This window comes from Dendropsophus ebraccatus, chromosome 4 (genome assembly GCF_027789765.1).
Source record: "Dendropsophus ebraccatus isolate aDenEbr1 chromosome 4, aDenEbr1.pat, whole genome shotgun sequence".
NCBI lineage: Eukaryota > Metazoa > Chordata > Amphibia > Anura > Hylidae > Dendropsophus > Dendropsophus ebraccatus.
Genome location: NC_091457.1, coordinates 26876647 through 26900895, shown reverse-complemented (window position 1 = coordinate 26900895; position 24249 = coordinate 26876647). Strand labels below are relative to the sequence as shown.

Sequence of the window (24249 nt, the reverse complement as noted above, 5' to 3'; positions counted from 1 at the left end):
TTTTCAATCTTATTAGCTATGTAAGTATGCTTTATGCTCCATTGAAATATTCAAGGTAATATCCCAATACAGCCCTCAGTTCTGATTTTCATAAAAAAAAAAGTGTCAGGGGAAACTAAATGGATGCAGTCCATCATGCTCAACGCTAAAGCTTAGATGCAAAATGAAAGAAATTAGGGAGAATTTACTATAGTCTAAACCTAGAAAATATCCTGGTTACAAAAATTGGAAATGACAACAAACACATAAACAACCGGCTCTGTTCACACACGTTAATGGGGTCTGACAGGGCTTCCTAGCATTTCTACAGTGTTATCTTTGCCGCCATAATCAACAGAACCTTGACGAACTCCCACTAGAGTCAATGATATCCATTAGGATTCACCTGTATGCATTTGGAAGCAGGAGTCATGACACTAGTATGAATAGAGCCTTGTACTGGGACTGTAATAGTAAATGCTATAGAAAGCCTAGACGATAAACAACATAAAACAATCTATCGTAATGATTTTCCCCTATTTCCTGGTTATCCTTCACTTGTCTCGTCCACAGCAAGGGATCATTTTCTCCCTGGCCGTTGAGATGTGTCAACTACAAATGTGGCGGTGGCACCTGGTATCATTACTGCGGCGAGGCACTTCGAACATTCCTGTGCTTCATCCGGCAAGTCGAGACACTAAGTAACCAAATATCACAATGCCGTTCTAGCAACAAATAAATATGCTTTATAACCAGCCTAAGCTGAGCATGCTCCCCGTCTTTTCTCAAATCAATAACCATTGCATTCAATATGGCTACCATACAGGCAGTATAACGTCCCTTGGTATGTAGGATAAGGCAAATGTATGTCTGCATGGGAAAACATCCGGACTATAATCAGGCTATTCACTAAAGAGCACAGACAGGGGCACACCAGAGTTTTGTGTCCTCGCATCATGTGACAGACATCATTTCACCGTCGTCTCCATAGGATGGATTGGAGAAGGACAGAGATCAAAGGGAGTTTATTAGGATCAGCACCTCGGTCCCGATACATTAGTTACCAATTTGCTTACAGAAATCCTAATCTGCTCCCTCTCTCTCTGGGCAGATAATGTACTAATCCTCTATAAGATAAAATCCAAAGGAACAAAGGTCTAGGATAAGATTCCGAAGAGACTGGATCCTATTTATAATGGAAGCATAGATTCATTGTAAATAAACTTCATATTCATAAAACCAGGACATTGCCTTCACTATAGTCCCATAATAAAAGCACTAACAGGTCCTGAAACATATCAACCCGTCATTCATACACATTCAATGCAAAGAATCCATCACCTGCAATAGGACAAGAAGACCAATCCACAGAAGCCAAATATCACCTACAAAATGTGTATCCAAAGATGAGATGGAATCTGCTGTATAACATACAAATCATCACTGATATAGCAAAAACCTTGGAATACAGGATTGAACCCCAAGGGACTGATGGTAAAATTGCCCAAATACCCCCCTCCCTTCTCCCCCAACCTTGCTCAGTGGCCCCTAAAACAACCCCCATGTTCTCAGCATTGAGCAACACCATCCAGACCAAGCTTGTGGTTTAGGACACAGTATACTGTCATTAGATTGCTTATAATAATATACTCACCATGTCCCCCTCTCGTTAAGAATGGGGTCCTGTTAATGGCGATAGGGACTGTTCCATGCTTGTTATGGAAATGGTGCACATGGTGAGTGGTGCTGAGGCTGGATGATACCCGTGCTGTGTCCGAGACCCTGGCCAGCGTCAGAAGGCCAAGGGGCAAAAGGGTCCGAACCCAGTGGCCGAAACTGGCCATGACCCCCAGGGGGCTGTCCGATGCTCCTCTGGGGGCCAGGGGAAAGGGCAAGCACGAGCCTTTCCTTTCCCAAATCAGCATGTCATGCTGACCCCCATTGCCTGTCTCAAACTATCTCCCCCTCTGATGCCCAAATGAGGAGGTAGAATTCTGTCTGGGAAGAAAATGAGGGTTATTACATCGGTGGGCTTTAGCCTCCTCCAGCATCCATTGATTCCCTACAATATCCAGACTAAAAGGATGCACAAGCAAAAAAAAAACAACAAAAAGGAATACAAAAGATAAAAAATCCTTGATAATATGGGGGGATCTCCCCCCCCAAGGCTCCCAAAAAATCAGTCCTTCTTCGTGTGTTAGCAGAAATCCAAAAAAATATATATATGACAAAGCAGAGGAACAGACAAGTGCCCTGGTTTATTTCAGAAAGCCCTCAGCGTGGATAAATCTCATCCGGCAAAGCTGTAGAGAATTCAACATCATGGAGAGCGAAAGAGAGAAATGGAGGAGGAAAGGAGGATTGTGGCATAGAGAAAAAACAGATTCACCACACAAATATTCCGTTTCAGATGCTCCTGGGTTTTGGAGATGGATTCTAGAATTCCTCACCCTCAGCCAGAAAATACACACTATCCGAGCCCTATGCCTTCCTTCACCCCCAAAAAATCAAAAACAAAGAAGGATTATTAAAAAAAAAAAAAAAAAAGAAAAACGAGATAAGAATAATCAACAGCAGAGGAAAGAGAGAGAGAGAGAGAGAGATCTGCCTGTGTGTGCTGCAGAGAGAAAGAGGAAGGAGGGAGGGAGGAAAGAGGGGGAGGGGTGAGAGAGATGAGAAGAGAGAGAAGGTGGGGGGAGAGCGAGAGAGAGAGGGAGAGAGAAAGAGCGAGAGAGAGAGAGAGATACAGAGGTAAGAGAGAGAAGCACACATAGCATGCAATGAGACAGGGCCAGAGACATGTGCACGCAGGGGGTCATCCAACAGAAAGAGCCTGGGAAAGGTGCACAGGGAAACGTAGGCGACAGAGCAAGAAAAAAGGGGGAGTCGTAGGGCAGACGGTGACACCAACCCAAACAGAGTGGGAAGAGGAGAGTGGGAACGTAGAGCTGAATGGGGAGAAGAGGGAAGAAGGAATGAACAAGCAAGCGGAGGGTGCAGCACAGATGTACAAGACAGGGAAATGACGAAGGTCTGAGCACTATATAACACTGCGATCTAGAGCAGAATAATGGCTGGAGGATTCCAGATGACAGCAAGGTGAGAGGGAGCACCGTGTGACTGCAGGAGCTCAGGAGATAATGGGAGAAGAGGAGAAATGACCAATGATGACGGGACAGGGGGCTGAATTCAGAGCTAGATTTAATAACCGTAAATATTTGGCATAATGTAACAAATAAAATAAATAGCGGAGAATCCCGAGCTGGATAGTGGGGGAGACCAATAATCCCAATATTCTCCATATTCTCACCTGGGAGTTACGAAATAATGCAGCGGGATATATTTAAGGAAACGCGAAAGAGAGGGGGGGGGGTTATCACCCTGTGATCCTTCACACCAATACCCTCCTCCATCAGCACCAAGAAATAGTTTCCTCCTACGCAATCATTCTATAGATACACCCTTTTAAAATTATAGGAAAAAGGCGGAGGAAGAGGAGAGGGATGCTCGGAGAATGCACACTGGGCAGGAGAGATTACAGCCATGCAGATAGAGACAAGCAGACTGTTGTGATACAGATGTCGGAGGAAGGGGGTGGTGGGGGGGGGGGGGGCGAAGTTACCGATAGGACAAGGTTCAGATTTAGAGTTTATTAACCAAACAAGACAATGGAGAAGTAGGTCAGCGCCTACAAAGAGTTAACAGGAGTGAAATGGAAAGCAAAGTGAATGAATTATAGAGAGGATGTTGGAGGCGAGCGATAGATTTATGGCCAAACTAAGGAAAAGTGGGGACGTTAAGGTAAATTATCAATACGGCAGGGAAATAGATGAGAAGTCGTGATGTAGTTGTGGTGTAGAAAACATCCCTTACCCTCACTACATAAAGAAAACATAATTATTCCCTTTCTACATGTAAAATGGACACAAATTGACGTTATTTTTATTTTATTATAAAATTTATTCTTAGCTCCGTGTCAAGATGTTGATCCAGAATTTGGGTAAAAATGTTTATAGTATTAATATATGGAACTGTGTCAATTCCTTAAAATTTTCTTTTTTTTTAAATATTCACAGGGAGGCAAGTGAGTGGGATTCACAGAGCATCTTTAAGCCATGCAGATCAATGCTACCATCTCTTATTGATGAGTGAATATTTAAAGGAGTTCTCCACTGAGAGTCAAGTAGAACCTATTGAAAACCTAAATCTATCAATTCTACTCTAGTACAAATCTATTATTTGCATTTCACAACAATTTTAAAAAAATATATATATAGATATTGCAAATATATATATAAAATTCTAATTTACTTAGAATTTACAAAGACCGGCATATCCCACGCCCATAGTTCTGGCAGATTTATTAAGGTCGCTGGCCCCTTAATAAATCTCCTGTGTAGCACAGGCAGAAAATCTAAATCTAATCTCCAAGCTGGAGTAGATTTTGCCTATAATTTACACCAGGTCACTGGCATATGTCTAGTGGCTGCTGAGGCCACACCTCTTTTACAGTTTACTAAGCCCACTATTTTTTTTTAAAGTGGCGAGCGTGGCATAAATCAGCTGAAAATGCTGTGTTGCTCTAAAAATGTGCAACCTTTTAAAATCTTTTTCTTCAAAATCAATTGGTTTCATGAAGTTATATAGATTTGTAATTTACTTCTATTTAAAAATCTCAAGTCTTCCCATACTTATCAGCTGCTGTATGTCCTGCAGGAAATGGTGTTTTCTTTCCAGTCTGACACAGTGCTCTTTGCTGCCACCTCTGTTCATGTCAGGAACTGTCCAGAGCAGCAGCAAATTCCCATAGAAAACCTCTCCTGCTCTGGACACTTCCTGTCTCGGACAGAGGTGGCAGCAGAGAGCACTGTGTCAGACTGAAAAGAAAACAACATTTCCTGCAGGACATACAGCAGCTGATAAGTACTGGAAGACTTGAGATTTTTAAATAGAATTGTTAATTACAAATCTATATAACTTTCTGAAACCCCTGGTTTGAAACAAACAAAAAAAAAAGATTTTTACCAGAGTATCCCTTTAAATTCCAGAAGTCCCTTCATTATGTTAGAGAATGAAGACATAACTGAAGGAGTGGGTTCAAATTTGATTGAAGGCTACAGCTGCATAGAAGTTGTATGTCTTCTATTTGCTTGTATAGGTTTCCTAACACAATCCTGTATTTACTAAAAACATGTAGTAAATGCAGAGTGTAGATGCCGCTCTCCTTTTCACTAAGCCCCACCTATATATAAAAAGTGGGCTAGCTGCTATAAAAGGCAAAAATTGAAAAACATATTTGTACAAAATAGGGGTTTGTGCAAAAATGTGTAAGAAAATTGTCTGTTATAGATCTGTTATAAATTCCTTTACAGCTTATTTTTTTCCCTTGTGCACATTTTCATATGTATAATCCTTTACGCCTGTTTTTGGTGTAACAATTTGATCTTTTACATTGCATTGCACCAACCACTTTTTGAGTGTGTGGGGGGTCTTTGTAAAAAAGACAGATGTAGCAGCTGCCAGTATAGGTGGCTACTCTGTTTTCATGGCATGCCAAGCTTTGTGTAGCATGCCCTGTACGTAAAAGAGTGGGAGCTCCTGCCTATCGCTGGACTTCCTGATCCTGTACAATACAGTATAGGCAATGTCACTCACTTCACATTTGACAGGTCTAGGTGCAAGAGCTCCCAGTCCTGCAAATTATTGGTGCTTATAAAAGAGTAAACCTGAATGTCCAAACCCTGAACGTGTGCCATTCGATTACCGATAATTGAGGAAGTCAAATAAAGCCCCTGGAAGTCCTGGAAAACATGAGTACAGCCTATTGCTATGTTCGCACAACGTCCAAAAAAGGGAAAAAGCGTTCGCTTTTTGTGTTTAGAAAGACGTCCGTTATTGCATCATTTTAATTGGCTTGACTAAAATGCATTGAAGTCTATGGAATAGCAGACGTCTTTTTCACACATTGTATTGAATGCGTCCGCCTCAAAAGACGTCCGTCATTCAATACAAAGTGTGAAAAAGGAGTCAATTCGTTTTGTTAAAGTCACTTAAAAGGATGCAATAACGGGCGTTTTTTTAAACACAAAAATTGAATGCCTTTTTCCTTTTTTGGACGTTGTGTGAACATAGCCTAAGGCTGTATCCATGTTTTTAAGGCAGGTTTAGGGCTGCATCCAACTTCTTCAGTCACCTGTAATCAAAAGCCACGCACTTGGGTTTCGGACAAGCCGAGGGTGCTTGAGGTTCGCCAATCTCTAGTGGTGATGCATACACTGTATTAATCCTGACTCATACAGTTTACCCATCCGGCATTGAGAGGAGCCGGTCAGATTCCAAGAGCTGCAGTGAGCTGGCACGCTGTGGTACCATGATGTAGTGCCGCCAATTTGGCCCTAGTGTATGTAAGATAAGGAAATAAGACCATGAGCCTCAAGGACTGACGTGACTGGTGACAGCCTCTGTGCAAAAATATGTTGGCACTATGTAAGCGATGCAAAATAAAAGTAAAATAAGTGCCTGATCTGCTATGTAAATAGATGAAAAGGTAGAAAGAAAGATAAATTTAGCCTTGTTTTTTATGCAGTGTTTAAGGTAATCCTGCATTATATTTGCATGGTTCAGGGAATTCTACAAATTGATTCAGTTGAACAGAGCTTTGCAATCGGTAAGGGGCATATTGTCACAAAGAATCATAGAAAATCAAATATGAAGCGTTATTCTGCTTATCACAAGACGACAAATACAACAGTGAAGTTTACATAGACTAAACACCATCATAAAATATAAGGAGGATTTAAAGATCACAAAAAATAGCTGTAAATGTTTCATGAGGGAACAGATGGGATTCGGTGGTGAGATATCAGCGGCTGTTCTGTTAACGTGGCGCAAAATAATGTCGGCCCATTAGTATTCCGGTTATCAGGACAAATTATTGTTTGATCGTTTTCAGATGGGACATAGAGATATCTTCTACTGACCAATGAGGAAACCACAAATCCTGGACAAATGTTTCTGATGACTAGAACGAATAGCAAACCTTGTTTGAACCAGCCCAAAACCTAGAGCAAACCTGTCAGGATTTCATGCTGCCCGAGGATCAGACCCTCCCTTTGATAAGCTATGTGATTTCTAACATACTTGTTACCTAGGATTACCTCTTGCAGAAAAACAGCTCGATCAGCTAGGTGTCTCCATTGTCTGCAATCTACTATCCACTGCTTGTTGTGAGGGAAAATTTGTCTCTAGTACCAGCTAGATCAGGACAAAGTGCAGGAAGTGGAGTTAGAGTTTAGCACATACAATGTGCATGAGAGGGAGTAAGCTGAGCCTGTCTGCCTGCTGAAGCTGATCTACATTGATACTTAAAGGGTTTATGAGGTTAGGTAAATATATTTTGAATCACCCCCATCCTGGAGACTAACAGTTTATTCCATACATGTTTTTACCTTATCTGTCTACTTCCCCCAGGTCTAAGGTGCTGTTTTCTGCTGAAGACACAAAAATCTGTGTGAGCTTTTCTCTCCATCTCCCCCTTCTCCCTCCTCCTTTCCAGGTGGCTTGTGTAATTAAGTCCCTATCTGCAACTTAGTAGCCTATTTGTTGAGGTTAATCTGAGGACAAGTTACCTATGAACTCACTGTTAATATTACTGCTGGCATTACAAAGTTGCTACAAAGTTGCAGATAGGGACTTGTTTTCATCAGCTGACTCAGAAGAGAGGGATGAGACGGGAGCTGAGTGCAGGAATGCACTAAACAGCTCAGATTAAGTTTTCAGCAGAGAGCAGCAGCTCAAAACTGAGGGAAGGAGGCAGAAAAGCTGATGACGTATGGAATGAATTGTTACTCTCCGTGGGGGGGGGGGGGGGTGGCGAGTTGTTTTTGATTTAACATAAATTTAACCTAACTGGATAACCCCAGAAGTAGCAGCATTAGCCAAGTGCCGGGTCACGGAACAGCTGGTCTCTGGAAAGATCATCCCGGACGGTACGTCAGTACCGGTCGGATGATCATTCCGGCCGCGAAGTTCTGATGCGGGCGCTCCCGCATCAGAACTCCCCATAGCACACAATGAAGTGAGTGGTCGGAGCCGCTTGCTTCATTGTGTGAACTGACAGGGTTTTCTACGGCTGCAATTCACTGAATTGCGGCCACAGAAAACTGACATGTCAGTTCTTTGCGGCACAGCAAGGGATCCCGGCTGTAGTGTATACTATGTGTATACGCTTCGGCTGGGATCCCATAGAAGAACATGAGGCTACTCCACGAGTACAAAGTACGGCTGTTGTTGCCGATGGCAACAACGGCCGTACTTTTACGCTGTGTGAACATAGCCTCAACTTGCAAAGACAGTCTATCAGTAATCCCTTCTCCCATCTCATCATATCTATAGTACTGTACTGTTCAAATCACTCCCAAGCACAGTGCAGCCTGTTCAGTCTAGTACGCTTTTTTTTCTAGCACTATGTCATGGCATAGCAGAGAGGAGTATGTGCTTTGATTGGCCAGAGAAGTAAGGGAAACTAACTCTGTGTGTGCTACTGGCAAACAGGCCAAACATGATCCTGGTCTCTGAAATAAAGAGAGGGGACTCTAAAAGGATCAATAAAAAAAAACAAAAAAACTTTAAATTGATAAGTACACTTTAAAAAATGTGTGCTTCCATAGTAAATGTGCATACAAAATCAGTTATTATTTAACATTCGGTAGTTTTTATTATTGTTATTATTATTATTATTATTATTTTTAAAATATTTGCTACTTTTTTTAAAATAATAAATATAATAATATATAATATAATAATAATAAATAGTGTAATAAAAGGGGTATTAATCATGAAGGTTATCTCCACTCAAAAAATGAATCTTCTGTGTAATATCAAGGGGGGGGGGGATGGCAATGAACAAAAAAATTTCCAGCCAGGTTTTCCAATGTTGAGTCTTCACCCGCCACAAGCATACTAATACTGTGTCCAACACACACGCCGTCTCTCTACATAAGACTGCTATGAGATTCCACAGGAGGATGTTGAAGGGGTTAAAGCAGACATTGATCAGTGAAGTGTTAGTAATACTGTATAATCAGACCAATAGAGTCGTCTGCCTTGTGATTCATGCTATGAAGCTGCATATGCAATCAATGTCTTTGTGCCTTGCACAAGCTTGGCTTTTATGAAAAACGAAGGAATATCCTAAAATCACGGCATTCTGTGGCGTCTAATCTAGCGCTAAATATTTTGCCAGCGTTTATTCGCATCCTCTCTTTGCAAACAGAACGCAAATTGATGACAAATAAAGCAAAAAGCGAGAAAAACAAAATAGATGTGAGAGTATACAACTTAATGTTATTCCTTCAAGATGCCGCTGCGTCGAACTTCTAAGCCTTTTACGCCAATGATATTGTGCCGATGATAAGGGCAAATTTGCCTTTGCAATCTAGTGTTTTATTATCTATTTGTAGTGTTTTTTATCTTGTAGTTGGGTTGCACATAAAGGACATACATGCGTTGAATACAGATGAGATTTTGGAACACTAAATTTCTGATAAATTTGTTCCTGCTAGGTGCGGTTCTGAACGGAATTAGGAAGCCATGGATGGTCCAAATCCGAATTATTCTAGATTTTATAGGAAGGACACTGACCTAATGTTCATTTTTACTCTTTTTTTTTACATTGTATACCAGCAGCACTGTAAGTAGTCAAAGGTTGCTGACATTTTGAACGTATTATTGTCTGGAGGCTCAGATCAGGACAGATAGAAAAAAAAGTCCTAGGAATTTTGCTAAGGCTTTTGTTAGTATTATTAAAGGGATCCTGACATCATTTTTTTATCATTTTTTTACCAGGAGATATGGTGGAAGTCCACTGCGGCTTTCCGTAGGTCTTGCCAGCCTAGGGTGAGATCTATTGATCAAGGCCGGCAGGCCACTGAGAAGCCCCCGAGGACCATCCAGGATGAAAGTGATGGGACATCAACTTCTGCTTGAGATTCTTGGGACTTATCTGTAAGAGGGCCCCCATCTACCATAGACATCTAAGATACTTGTGTGGAAATGTGGTCCCCTCTAGCAGTTGGGTAAGAGTTTCTGCATTGCCTGTAGCTATGGTTCAAGGGCACTAGGAGCCAAGACAGCATAGATAGAACTAATAACATAAAAACATTGGGGAAAATTTCTAAAAAATGCAATCCTGGCATATGCCATGGAGAAGACCTTTTCAATGGCATACAAAAGCTGTAAACAACGCCCACCTGATGGGCAGGAATGGGGGAAAGAAAGGGCAAGGCAGGGAGGAGGCATGGCCTCCCCCCACATCTAATGTATCATGGTTTACATCTGCAGACCATATAGAAATCTACACCTGCTCTGAAGTAGGTAAAGACTTCTGCACAGGTCTTGACGTACTTGAGACACCACTAACATTCACAAACATATACTTACTGACACATATGCTACTGACACACACATTACTAACACACACATACACACTACTAAATCACACCCACACATGACTGACTGACTGACACACACACACTACTGACTGTTGCACACACATATTACTAAATCACACCCACACATTACTGACTGACACACATACATTACTGACTGACACACACACACACACACACACACACATTTCTGACGGACACACACACATTAATGACACACACACACACACACACACATTATTGACTGACACACACACACACACACACACACATTATTGACTGACACACACACACACACACACACATGCACACACACACGCACACACATTACTGACTGACACACCCACACACATTACTGACTGACACACCCACACATCACTTACAGCCCAGTCTTCTCCCTCTTCCTCCCTGCCCGGCCAATCTCCAACTGTAATTAGGTTAAGGACCTTCCGGTCATGTGATCAGGTCCTTCATCCCTCTCTCTCTGCAGGATGCTGGCAGGTCCGGCTCTTTCTCTGTCTTGTGATGTTCAGGCCCCTCACCCTGGACTACAGTGAGCAGACTGAATATCAGAATACCGGGCCCCTCTCCCTCTCTGGGCCCCGGCACTTGCCTGGGTAAGGCCTGTGTTGACGCCAGCCCTGCTGTCTTGTTCCTACTATTGGACTGTCTCGTTCCTACTTTCGGACTCTTTCATTCCTGATTTATTCGGTCCCTTTTCCTTCTCACAGTGTGCCAGGTTGGACACTTTGGGGATGCAGGATGGCTTCTATGTTTTTACCGAATGAAGACTAGAAAGGCCAGGAGCAAAAGGACCTGCACACTCAGCCACTTACTGGCTGATACACGACACTTTGTGTCCACACAAATACAAGAAAGTACAGCTCAACAGGGATGCATATGGTGACAGCAGTGGTGACAAGGAGTAAGAAAGGTAAGTATATATTTTATACAAGACCCTGAGTCTAAATATTGATTAAAAAAAACCTGTGGAATACTCCTTAAATTATGACTAATAGCAACGAAAGCACTTAAGCAGTTAATGGGCATTCCTTTTATTACCCCATCAGCACCCCTCTGATATGATAGCAGGAAGCTGATGTATTTCCATGGCCATGGGCTGTAAAGGTTATAGTATTTCAGTATAATGAAGGCTAGACCATTACGCTATATTATATCAGCAATCAAAGATTCACATAGTGTGGCTATAAGCAAAGATTAAGGAAATGAAATATGGACAAAGCTCCACACCAGCTTTAAAGGGGTTATCCGGCATAAAAAAAAAAAATAACTTGTCCCCTATCCACAGAATAAGGGACAAGTAGGAGATGGTGGAGAGTATGAGCTCCATACCAGCCACACCCCACACCCTCCTGTGATCTCAATATGGGCTCCCTCCTCCTTTATTTTGAATAGGGTCATGAGTACGGCACGTGACCCACGGCTCTAGTCATTCTCTATGGAGCCACAGGAAAGAGCCTATTGCTGTACTCTGCTCTCTCCAGCAGCTCCATAGAGGTAATGTATGCTCTGAGCAGGTAATGTATGCTCACAGCGGCGGGCTGCGGGGCTGCGGGCGGCAGGGGGTAACTCACATACTCACAGTACAGTCCCGCTGCGAGTATGTGCTATCATAGGGAAGAATGGCACTGGATCCGTAGAGGATTTCGCTGCAAATTCCTAGCGTGAAATCTGCTGCGGATCTTTTATGTGTGAACGCACCCTAAGGGTAGCTTCACACGAACCAGATTAGCAGCGGATTTCATGCTGCGAGTTTGAAGCGAAATCCGCTGTGCATCCTGGTACTGTGATCTTTAATGGGGGCACATATCCGCAGTGGAATTTTCATTCCGCTGCGAGTATGTAACGCCGGCCCCTTTAACCCCCGTGCACTAATTGGCTGAGCGACCCTAAGGGAGCCTCAGATGCAGCCGGAGCGCTGACCAGGTAAGGTATGCTGCGAGTGGCGCGGGGTTAAAGGGGCCGGCGTTACATACTCGCGTTGGACTGAAAATTCCACTGCCGGTACAGTATGTAATTCCATAAAGATCACAATACCAGGATTCGCAGCGGATTTCACTGTAAACTCTCCGGTATGTGTGAAAGCTACCCTAAAAAAGCATAAAAAGAACTTTGGCGGTTCGTATACCATTGAATCCGTTTTCATGGGTATCCGTATAACAAATTTAAATAAAGCTCTACTAAGGTTACGTTTCCACCTTGTCTTTTCTACTGGAAAAACATTCGTGTTTTGATAGAGACCAATGTTGTTAATGATCGCAATAGCCTAACAGTAAATCTTACTTTCAAATTAGAATTTGTTAAACTTCTCGGTGTAATAAATTCACATGTAAAGCATGTTGCCTCCTCGAGCACATGCTGTAAAGGTTGACACGTGTTGTTGCCTTGTGTTGTAAACGTGAACCTTTAATGAGTCTAACCTTTCATCTGTTGTCTCTTAGTTGTCTCCATACTCAGCCCCAATAGCTACTGTACCTCTCATTACCTTTCCCATCACTCTCCATTATGCTTCTCCCGACTCTTCACACAATTGATTTACTTTACATTTACATTGCCCCTCAATTTTACCTTATTGCAATGATAATGCTTTCTATAGCCCGAGCGTTCGTAAAATATGCGCTTATCTTACATAAAAAGACATTGAAACATGTGAGTATCCTCCGCAGCTCACTAAAATAACGAAGACCGTCCGTCACATTAAAAGAATAATCTAGGCCGCTGTATTGTTTAACAACTAATTAAAGAACAATTACATTCAGCCATGAAAATTTCCCGACATATTCTGGATCATATTCGTGTCTATATAGAGCAGCTACAGAGGAATTCTTTAGTTTGTTAGGCCCATGGCGAAAACGGATTGGATTGTGACAAGCACTTTGCTGAGCTATAAACATCTACTCAGTAGATGAGATAGACGAGAATATTGGAGTACCAAATGCCGGAGCTTAGATGATAGGATGAAAAAAGAGTCAGCTTGCGCAAGAAGGAACGCATTTCAGGACTTAACAAGTCCCTTCACCAGCCACTTACCAGATGTTCGACACAGGGTCTTGTTCAGTCTCGAAATGCATTGATGTTTGGCTGTTTAGAAGCTCCTTCAGCTGACTGACCAGCTAATAGCAACTAAAAAGTGACATCCGAAAAGTTTGAGGTGAGTGTTCTAGGCCACTTTTCACCTCTATAATAGTCATAGCCATTAGAGATGAGGGAAGCAGCCGGAAATTTCTTTCACAAGCTTTGCAAATTTTGGGTGAAACTCATTAAGATTCGCAAATCAAATTTTAACAAATTTCATTAAAACATCTAAAACTATAATAGCTACAGTACCGGGACTATTACAGAAGGGACTGGGACTATTACAGAAATTTGTTAAAGCATGTTGTTGTAAAAGTGTCAAAAATCGCTTAATCGGCCAGTCAATCATCCAACCTCCGCCATGGACAACAGTGGACCTTGGTGGATTAGCAGCGTAATATACTTTTTCTTCCCAGGACAGGAGTGCGACCACTGATTATGTAAGGCACACACTCAGTTCAGTGACGAAACCCAACTTGGAGAACACAGTAGGAGTGGAGTGCGACCACTGATTATGTAAAGCACACACTCAGTTCAGTAACGAAACCCAACTTATATAACACAGTAGGAGTGGAGTGCGACCACTGATTATGTAAGGCACACACTCAGTTCAATAATGAAATCAAACTTGGACAACACAGTAGGAATGGAGTGCGACCACTGATTATGTAAGGCACACACTCAGTTCAGTAACGAAACCCAACTTGGATAACACAGTAGGAGTGGAGTGCGACCACTGATTATGTAAGGCACACACTCAGTTCAATAATGAAATCCAACTTGGACAACACAGTAGGAATGGAGTGCTACCACTGATTATGTAAGGCGCACACTCACTTCACTGATCCCAGTAAATTGGTATAACTCAATAGGAGTTTACAGTGCCCAGTGAGTGAATAATATGGACTCTATCTTCACTGGTCCCAGTGAATTCCTATGAGCACCCAGTTACTTGGTAAACTGGACACTTGGTTGGCAGCTACAACAAACAAACACCCACAATCAGCCCTCCTGTCCTATCCTCTCCTCTCTGTCCCTAAATCGCTCTATTCTAACTGCCTACTGAGATCCTGCTCTCTCCTCCACACACAGCCAACTGGCCACCTCCATAAACAAACCGCCTTATATAGAGGGGGAGAGGGAAGTGCTGACATCACAGAGAAGCCTGCAGCTGATTGGACAGGCATTAGGGATTATGGTCAATCCCTTTCTCCCGCCCAATGATGCTCCAGACACCATGGGCAGCCGCCTTTTTTTTTTGCGAATTTTGCTTTGCTTCGCTCATCTCTAATAGCCATCCTTTTTTCAAAGAAATGTCAGGGGAAATTGTATTTATAAGTACAGTGTACTCAGCTGCGTTGATACCTCACTGTCACTGTTCCAATGGTGCCTTGTCCCACTGCATAGCACATTTTAGCACTAGAAAGCCAATCAATGGGCCACTAGTTGAGAGGGCACTTCTGTTTGTCAAGACAAAGACCAAGCATAGTGGGAATGGTGCGGTGGCTCAAGGTTCATGTGAGTACACTTTTTTAAAAATTGTTTTTACCCCAGCCAGGGCACATTTAATTCTAAAAAGAATTCCCTGTACTACACCTTTAAATGACAATCTATACAAATGAGGCAGTTAATTACAGACTCATCATGGTTTCAGCAATTAAAACTCAGTTATTGTATAATAAACACTTATCTAACTTTCTAATATATTCTGTTTATTACTTCCACTCGATTTATCTCTTTTTACAGTCAATGAATCTTCAATGTTTATTGAATGTGAATCCTTCCTACTTGTAAGTGAATATAAATTTTACTTACAAAGTTAGTTATTTAAAGGATAAGGACACATTTGCACTGAAAAAAAAATATTTTTTTTTACTAATCCTTTGCTTCTTAAAATGCTAAACTAAAGAAGTTGTGTGGGAGTAAAAAAAAAAAAAAGAAATCAGCTGAAAATGTAATGAAATAAAATCTAACTATTATTTAATATGTGTTAAATTCCCCACTACGCCAGCCCTGATGCTCTGACTATTTTTTCCTTTGCTGCAGAGAAGATGTCACATCCTGACTGCAGCAGCCAATCAGTGGTCCCAGATGCCTCCACATACAGCGCTAGAGGCTAGTGATTGGCTGCAGTGGTCACACGGATGTACGTGATGTCATCACTGCAGTAAACAAAGCCTGGAAGAAGCCACAGAAGTGTCAGCACTGGAGTGGCAGGGGTAATGGTTAGACTTATTTATTAATTTGTGTGTATTATACAATTACTATTGTTAAATTATTTTTTAATCTCCTGGATAACTCCTTTAAGTAGTTTTTAAAAAAGGCCTTATTAAAAATTTCCTGTAAAGTCTGTGTAACTCCTTCACCTAACCGGCAGTGCTGTTTATTCTGGCAGCTATCTGCTTCTGGCTGTGATAAATCAGAATAGAGAGAGGGGAAGCAGCCAAGTTTTCAAGACGGACAGATCACACAGGTTGTACTGTGTCAGAGTATAGATAAAGTAGTAAGTATATACAGCGGCCAAGAAGGGAAGAGATCACACAGGCTGTACTATGTCAGAGTATAGATAAAGAAGTAAGTATATACAGCATCCTAGAAGAGAGGAGGGAGAGATTACATGGAGCATATGAGTTTAGACATAAATCTGAGCACCAATGGCAGATGCTGTACACTCATCGGCATCACTGTCTGGCAGCGCTAGGTAAAAGAAATCCCTCATGGGCTGTAGAAGGAAAGCCAGTGTATGAATGAAACTGTGATAATACATAAACGCTAAACAAGGCAGCAGAATGCAAGTATTCCTAACTTCCAGAAACAGCATAAAAGATATTCTTTTAGTACAATGCACTAAAAAGTATAAAAAAAAGTATATTAGAAATTAAAGGGTTAACGTCAGAAATATAATGATAGAGTAACATACTGTTATTGTATACAGATGAGTCTATTATCCTGTAATGTTGATCCAGGTAAATTCTAACCCCCATATGTTGTATGAACCATGATGTATGCATGACAGCTGGAGCATGGACACAAGAGAGAAAGAGTCATGGGAAGCAGTCTGTTAATAAGGCAGGAGATAGGAAGCAGTCTATGAGAGAGAGGCTGGCAACAGATTAGAGTGTATGAGAGAGGAGGGCATGCGGAGTACTATATGTGAGCGAGGTGGCATGGTGAGCAGTCTGTGTAAGAGAGTGTGATGGGGAGAAATCTATAAGAGGAGCTTAGTCTTTGTTAGGGGGAATTTTGCGAGCTGTGTATTCAAGGTGGGAAGGAGTCTAAGAAGAGACCTTGGGGAGCAATATGTGTGTGGGGGTGGGCCACAGGAAGCAGTCTGTGAGAGGGGGGCAAGGGAAGCAGTCTGTGAGAGGGGGGCAAGGGAAGCAGTGTGTGGGGTGTAACGACAGGAGTCATGTAGAGCCACCAACAAGAAGGTAAGGGCAGGCCCCGACATTTATAAGGGGGTGCATAGTAACCAATTAAAGGCATACTGCCTCTTTGAATATGACTAAACCTAGGAGGCGGGGGTGCGTGTGCCGATGACAGAGTTGGCGAGTAGGAGCTTGGAGCAGTGAGGCATCCTGCAGGGCCAAAGAGGTGGTGGTGCTGGGCCACTGAATGTGGGCTCTGACGTCCGCCAGCAGTACACAGCGAGGAGAGCTGGTGCGGCAGCAGGGAGCATGGGACTCTGACGCTTCAGCCGTGACATGTTCAGAAGAGACATAAGGTCTAGTTTTTGTATTTTGGGGACAGAATGAAGCCAGTATCCAATGTTTTCATTTTTATCCATGTCCAAAACACAGTTATATGCGAATCACTGTATTTGGAGGAATCATAGGTACAGCGATGGGGTCATATTGGGTAGCATCACTCCCAGTGTTGGTGGTAGCAGCAGGATAGCAGTATTAAAGGATAGATGAGTGCAAAGATGTCTGTTCAGCAAACCCTGCAGTCATCAGGAGACATGATCATATCAGTCCAGGCCGGATGAAGAATAAAAGAAAAGCGAATGTCTACAATCACCCGTGAGTCACTGGATGTAATAGTTCTGTTCTCTGTGATCTGTGATCTGATCTGCTCAGAACTTAGGCCTGTCTGTCATGGCCATAAGGCAGATGCGTTTTAGGATCTGTATTATTTCACAAAGATCATTCTAGAAGTTACATCCCCACAGAACCTGAAACTGATAGGTCCTCCCGTTACTGTGTTATATGGATCCTATAATATGTTTGTATTATGGCTGCCTGAAACAGGTTACAGATGCCTTTTTTTTTAACAAGGGCCTGAGGGTATGTTCACACAACGTAGGCTGAAAAATACAACGCTGAATGCAGGAAAAGGCCGTGTTAGAAATACATGAATATTCTTATACTCAACACAGTCATTTCCCTTTCCTATTAATCAGTATATGCCAAAATGTAATAAATAATACATAAATGGCTCTGAGCGGGAGACCCCAGGCTCCATTATCCAGTAATATGGAATATATATATGCTACGTCATGTGTTAATTGGAGTTAAACCATCTTTATTATTTGTTCATTTTCCAGTTTATTTAACCCCTTGATGACCGGACCAATTTTCTTTTTTTCCTTTTTTTTCTTCTCGCATTCAAAGAGCCCATACTGTATTGTTTTTCCGTCTACAGAGACATATTAGGGCTTTATTTTATTTGTGCAGTACATTGTACTTTGCAGTGACATTTTACTATAAAAATAATAATATCAACAAGTATTTGTGAGGAAAACAAAAAAAGATTTAAAAATGTCCACTTTTGCCAATCTTTATGCCCATCACTGTACTGTATAATGGGCATGCTGTCGGTACACTAGTACCTCAGGTACACTACAATTACAATAATACCCAATAGGTATAGGGTTTGTTAGGCTTTACTACTTGAAAAAATTTAAATCCTAAAACCCCTGTAACTTTTTTATTTTAATGGTTATATGGCTGTTTGAGGTGCTCTTTTTTTATATAGCTTTTTATGCCATTTATTTGTTTATTTTTAGACAAATAAATGGGAAATGGGGGTTGATTTTTTTTTATTATGGAAAAGATTTATAAATAAAAAAGTATACATTAAAGAAATCCCTCATTTTTTAATCCCTAAAATTATAATAACCTTTTTTATCCCCTCTAATGGGCAATGTACTGCACAGATAAATTAGATTGGCGCTCTACTGCCATAGCCGTGCATAGCATAGCCAGCTAGGCCTTAGCAGAGGCCTTGGGTTGCCATGACAACGGATCAGCCCCTCATGTTGCAGGGAGCCAATTTATACCACTGCACCGATGTTATGTTCGGTAGTGCCATTTATATGCTACTGTCAAAAGCTGCATTTAAATGGCTAAACAGTTGGCAGAGGGATTATAGGTATGGAGGTAAGGAGTGGGCTTGAGTCTTCAGCCAAATCCGTACACCCTAGAACAAATAGGATGAAACAACTTTTTATTTATATGCTCGGTGCTCTGAGGGCGGCGGTGCTTTACCCCTCAGAGTACAGATTTGCCCACCCTCTGCTCCCTCATGAACATTTAAGCAGTGCACACCTCCTTCTGCAGGACATACAGCAGCTCATAAGTACTTTTCTGAAACCAGTTGATTTGAAAGAAAAAGATTTTCGCCGGCGTACCGCTTTAAAACGTTCAAATTTAAATAAAGAATTTCTGTTGTGTAACGGACGTCACCATACACAACCTCCGCGCTCAGTGTTCAGTGTAGTCATAACATAAAGAGAGTAGAAAAATACGGGATAGGCACAAAAGTAGCTCGCACACTTCCGAACGTGGTAAGAAATGTATTTACTGCAAGATATAAACGTATACAATAAATCGCAACCACGCATGAACAGTTTTAACTGTGGAAAACTTTAATCTTACAAGCTAGCTAGGAAGCCAACAAAATAGCTTTTCATCCGTACAGACAGGTTTAAGAGGCGCACCAATCCACTTTGTAAGCACAGCTGCAGCCACTGCATCAGGTGATAACCAATCACTTAGTTAGCTCCGCTGAAATCATTGCGAACAGCACTTCAATTTTTCTGTGCGGCAATAAAAAAAATATGTGCTGGCCCTGGACACAGATAAAGGATCGGCAAAAGAGATCCTGTCAGCAAGTAATTTATTGTAACAAGGGCACGTAGAAGTATAAAGCATGGCTTTACCTTTGGTGAACTTATGGTGGTGTATGAGGAGACTTTACATACAGCCGTTCCCCAATATACATCCATTATCAGGAATATTACAAAAACTATAAAAAAAAAAGTGCTAGTTTCACAAGGACACAATATTGGTGCAATTCATGCATCTGTATTAATCCAGGGCTACACTGTGACTTACAGCGCTACAAGATTGACTTCGGTTCAAATCCCGAACATGAACATTAAAAAAAAGTGATCGATTCATGTTCACTGAACCTTAAAAAACAAACAAACAAGAAAAAAAAAGAAAAATAACAAACTTACAGTAGAAGCATACGTTTCGCACATGCGTACAGATTATCAGGTTCAAAGTGTAAAATACATAACGTTAGAGCAAGTAAGAGGTGCGTACCATTAGGGCATCTTCTACTTGTCCGTGCATATATACTGGTGATCACTGGAACACAGCAGAGCCAAACAGAAAGATTAATGGAAAAAAAAAATATATATATATATATATATATATATATATATATATAAATTAGCCCTAAAAAGGACTGTTGGGTTCTTAAGGTTTTTTCACAGAGGACACCTGGTCACTTCAGGGTTAAGAAATGAATTCTTATAGTGCTAAAACGCTGGATTCTGTCACCCTCCCTACACAATTTCACAACGTTCTAAGCCCTACTTGGTAAGCTTTCCCTCACTACACTGACAATTTCACAATGTTCTAAGCCCTACTCGGTCAGCTCTCCCTCCCTAAACTGACTAATTACCACTGTGAATATTGCTGCCTAACTAAATTCAGATGCTGTCCCTGCTCGTTTCACTCTCCCTACTGAAAGGCACAAGAATCAGGAAAGACTGTGGAAAAATTTGCCTCATTTTTTTTTATTTTTTATAGCATGTATGTAACATACGTAATAGTACAGCCAATCCCAGTCATGCCAGTAGTAAACATGGCTAATACGTGGCCGTCATAAGTTGTCATTTCTCAACATTACACTTGTAGTAGGCACAGGACTTAGAGCCATAATATGACCACAGAGATGTACCCATATTACCCTTTTTTAAAAGTGCCCAAAGGTGGGGGTAACATACTGTTAAAAAAATATAGTTTAAAAAACAAGCCACTGTGGTTTTTTAGGCTTCCTTTATATCCCCTTTTGTTTATGTTAAGAGATAAAGTATCTCTTTGGCACTTCTCCCTTCCTTGATTGATTGACATGTAGGGCTAAGTGCTGGAAGCCAGGACCTGTTTGTCAATCTATCAAATCAGAAGGTAGCGGGGGAGGGAGGAAGCATGCATCCTGCGGCTCAGCACATCCTCTTTGACATTTGAGCTCTTAGCATAGTCTTGAACTGACAGGTTCACTTTAAAGTATTCCTGATATTAGAAATATCTTTTGACATGTCGCAGAGACTCCTGCCGATTATTTGAATGAGCCATGAGAAGTGTGTGGCTGTGCACTGAACTCCTAGGCTCACAGCAACGAAAGAACGACCAAAAACAAAAAGATTATTTAATGCAGGAATAATTCTGGCATTTATCTGAAAGTATACAGGAAAAAAAAACACTCCGAAGGCTTTGTTTCCATCTGTGTTGGAGGCTCTGTTTAGGAGGACTCCTTTACCAAAATCTGATTAAAAATTGAGGGGAAAAAGCTGCATCCATACTTTTTTGTCCAGTTAGACTCCTGCTATATGATGGACACAAGTGGAAATTCCGATGGATTCCATTAAATTAAATGAGGTCTTTTGGGCTCCATTCGTGTCATGTAACAAGCCAGTTCACGTCCAGTGCTGAATGGAATCTATGACTGAATAGAGTCTCAGACTCTGATGTGAACCTAGCCTAACTGGGTGAAAAAATATCACCCTTTGCCAGCATTTCTCCGTTCCCTTCCCAATGATGTTTCTGATGACCTGAACTGAGGCCTCAATAAAATATTTGTTTTTAAAGGCAAAATGAGTCTGACTTTTTTTTTTTGTTTTTTTTAGCCATTTAGAATATTTTTGAGGGGTTTTTTTTGCATTTCTTTCAAATATTTTGTGGCCAATTTCAGTTGTTTTATGCTACAGGAAATACAAGAAATATTAAGGCTTTTCAGCAGTAAAAAAGCACATGGTCCATCTAGTCTAAGGGCCATCTAGTCTTCTATTATCAAGCTAATATGCAACTTGCAAATTTTAAATGACCCAAAAAATTGCTTGGTAGAAAATGGCCGAAAAGAAATCCCCTGCACTTTTCTTTTTAAGTCTGCAATAATAATTATGTTCCTGTCTATGTTCTATAGGAAATCATCTTACATCTCCATTTCTTCATTGATATTTTAAGTGACCCCCTTTATGAAATTAATTTCGATTAAAAATAGGATAAAAATTTTTGTCAAAAATTAGCCGATGGCAGCAGCTCCTGGGACCAAAAACACATGCTATAATACAACATTGGAAGTCTATAGGCAGAAGGTTACATGAACATTCATCCTTTTACAAGAAGAGCGGAGGCCTGGCTCCGATGCTTACTATTATGGGCAGGAGGCATAATCAGCTTTTACTTGCCGAGCACTCCATTTACCTCCAATTCTCCTGAGCCTCAGACAATTTCTCTTTCTCCCTAGCATGCGTCTGGGTCTTGCTACATCTTTAATAGCTTTGTAGATGAGATAAAAATGCCATCCACATGGTTATTTCCCCCTTTTTTTGTTCTATACTTATTGTCTTAGAGGCGACGGATTATATTTGACTGTTGTCGCAGTGAAAAGACATAATGACATTTTATATACGCTGATTAAAATTTTTAATTGTTCTTTATGGGACGGACTGATGGTGAGGATTAGTGACGGCACCATGCAAGTAAATGTAACACCCAGTCATAAGAATGTAATAAGCTGGGGGTCAATGTGAGAAGTAGGTGTTTAGATGACAACCTTCTCCTATAGGAAAAGTAGGAAAACACTCTGGGACATTGGTCTAACCAACCACAATAATGTACAAATATCAATATACTTTATTAACAATTATACTAGCACCGGCACCGCAGGGATTACCTTCTAATGAAACACATTCTTTTCTGGCATATAAAGAGTGAATCCTTGCAGGTAGATGGATTAGGTAAAAGTCAGCTAGTGATACGTAGTCTTTCAGCTTTACAATATCTTACAAAAGAAGATTAGCGGCACTCACCACGTATATAGCAATTCCAAAGTTCCTTTTTTTTTAACAAATATGAAACATTATAACAGCAGGTGAGACGCCATTGTAAGCCATTGTGTTTTGCCAGTTACAGCTGTTTCGCGCCCTTCTGGCGCTTCTACAGAAGCTTCTACTGTAGAAGCACCCGAAGGGCGCAAAACAGCTGTAACCGGCAACACACAATGGCTTTCACTGACGTCTCACCTGCTGTTATGATGTTTCGTTGTTGTTAATAAAGGAACTATAAAATATATGTCATGTATTAATGAATGGCTTGGAAGATAATTTTTCCTAAAGCATGTAAAGTGTAAATTTTTCTCTCTTTGATAAATAAAGAATTAAAAAAATAAATACATAAAGGAACTCTGAAATATCTACATACGTGGTGAGTGCCGCTAATTTTCTTTTGCAAGATACTTAAGAATATACCAATCTGTTTTAAGTGTTTTTAAGCTTTTGGAGGTTTTTTGTCTAAGTACAATTGTTAATAAAGTATATTGATATTTTTACATTATTGTGGTTGTGCAGTTCATACTTACCTGTTTCCCTTTTCCTTCTGGTTGTTTGCTATTGTTTGTAGCAGTTGGACTAGCACGCCTTTTTGACTACCTGTGGTGCCAGCTTGAACTGGTGTTAGGTGATGTGTGCGACTACTTTAAAGTGGGTTGGAGTTTATTTTGTTGCAATATACTGAGTCTGATTTATGGAAAAGTTGCACAGAGTCATAGTAAATGCGTAAGCAAAAAGGTCGCAAAAAAAGTCCCAACGAATTCACCTGGCACCGATCAGACGTAGGCCTGCACCTGCTTTTGTTACTTTTTAAAAAGTTGCATGATAAATTGGGAGTTAATCCCGAATTATGCGAGCGTAATATTCTCCATAATATTTAAATCGTGAACTATGCAAATTTTGGGGTGAATACTTAAAACAGGCAAATTTGAATAAATATATGACTGTTGAATACTGGTTTTTAAATAGAAATTCAACCAAAATGGGTGAAAATCCACTTATTGGTCTAAAAATAGGTACAAAACCCTTGATAAATTTGCCCCTTTGCACGTCTTACAAATATAACTTTTAGATTAGTTTTAGGTACAGTAGTAGTAATGTTCCTCTAGGCAAAAAAAAGCAGAATTATGCCTCTACTAACAGATATACAGAAGCCCTCTGCTGTAGAGGAGCTGAGACCCTACAGTTCAATCTGATAACAGTAATACCAAACATCCCTGGTGGTCTACGGAGATGAATGGGTTTAGATATACATTATGGCTTCTATTTATTACAGCAACCACATTGCACTGCCATATCCACCCCACTGTCTCACAATGGGTCTGTAGGGTTCAAAGAAAATCTGTCAGGACTGTCAACAGTAGCGTGCTGATGTCTAGGAAA

The 24249-nt window shown here is 41.0% G+C and overlaps 1 protein-coding gene across 16 annotated transcripts in view; it reads right to left on the bottom strand.

Moving 5' to 3' along the window:
• NRXN2 (neurexin 2) overlaps positions 1-24249 on the bottom strand; it is a 609925-nt gene that overhangs the window by 182929 nt on the left and 402747 nt on the right. For 2 of the 16 annotated variants that reach the window (XM_069965326.1, XM_069965327.1), the window contains exon 1: positions 1634-2787. The exons of the other annotated variants lie outside the window; for them this stretch is intronic. In XM_069965326.1, the coding sequence (XP_069821427.1) occupies positions 1634-1904 (271 nt within the window). In that variant the 5' untranslated portion in view covers positions 1905-2787. Of the gene's footprint in view, positions 1-1633; positions 2788-24249 lie in introns of those variants that run through there. 16 annotated transcript variants of the gene reach the window in all.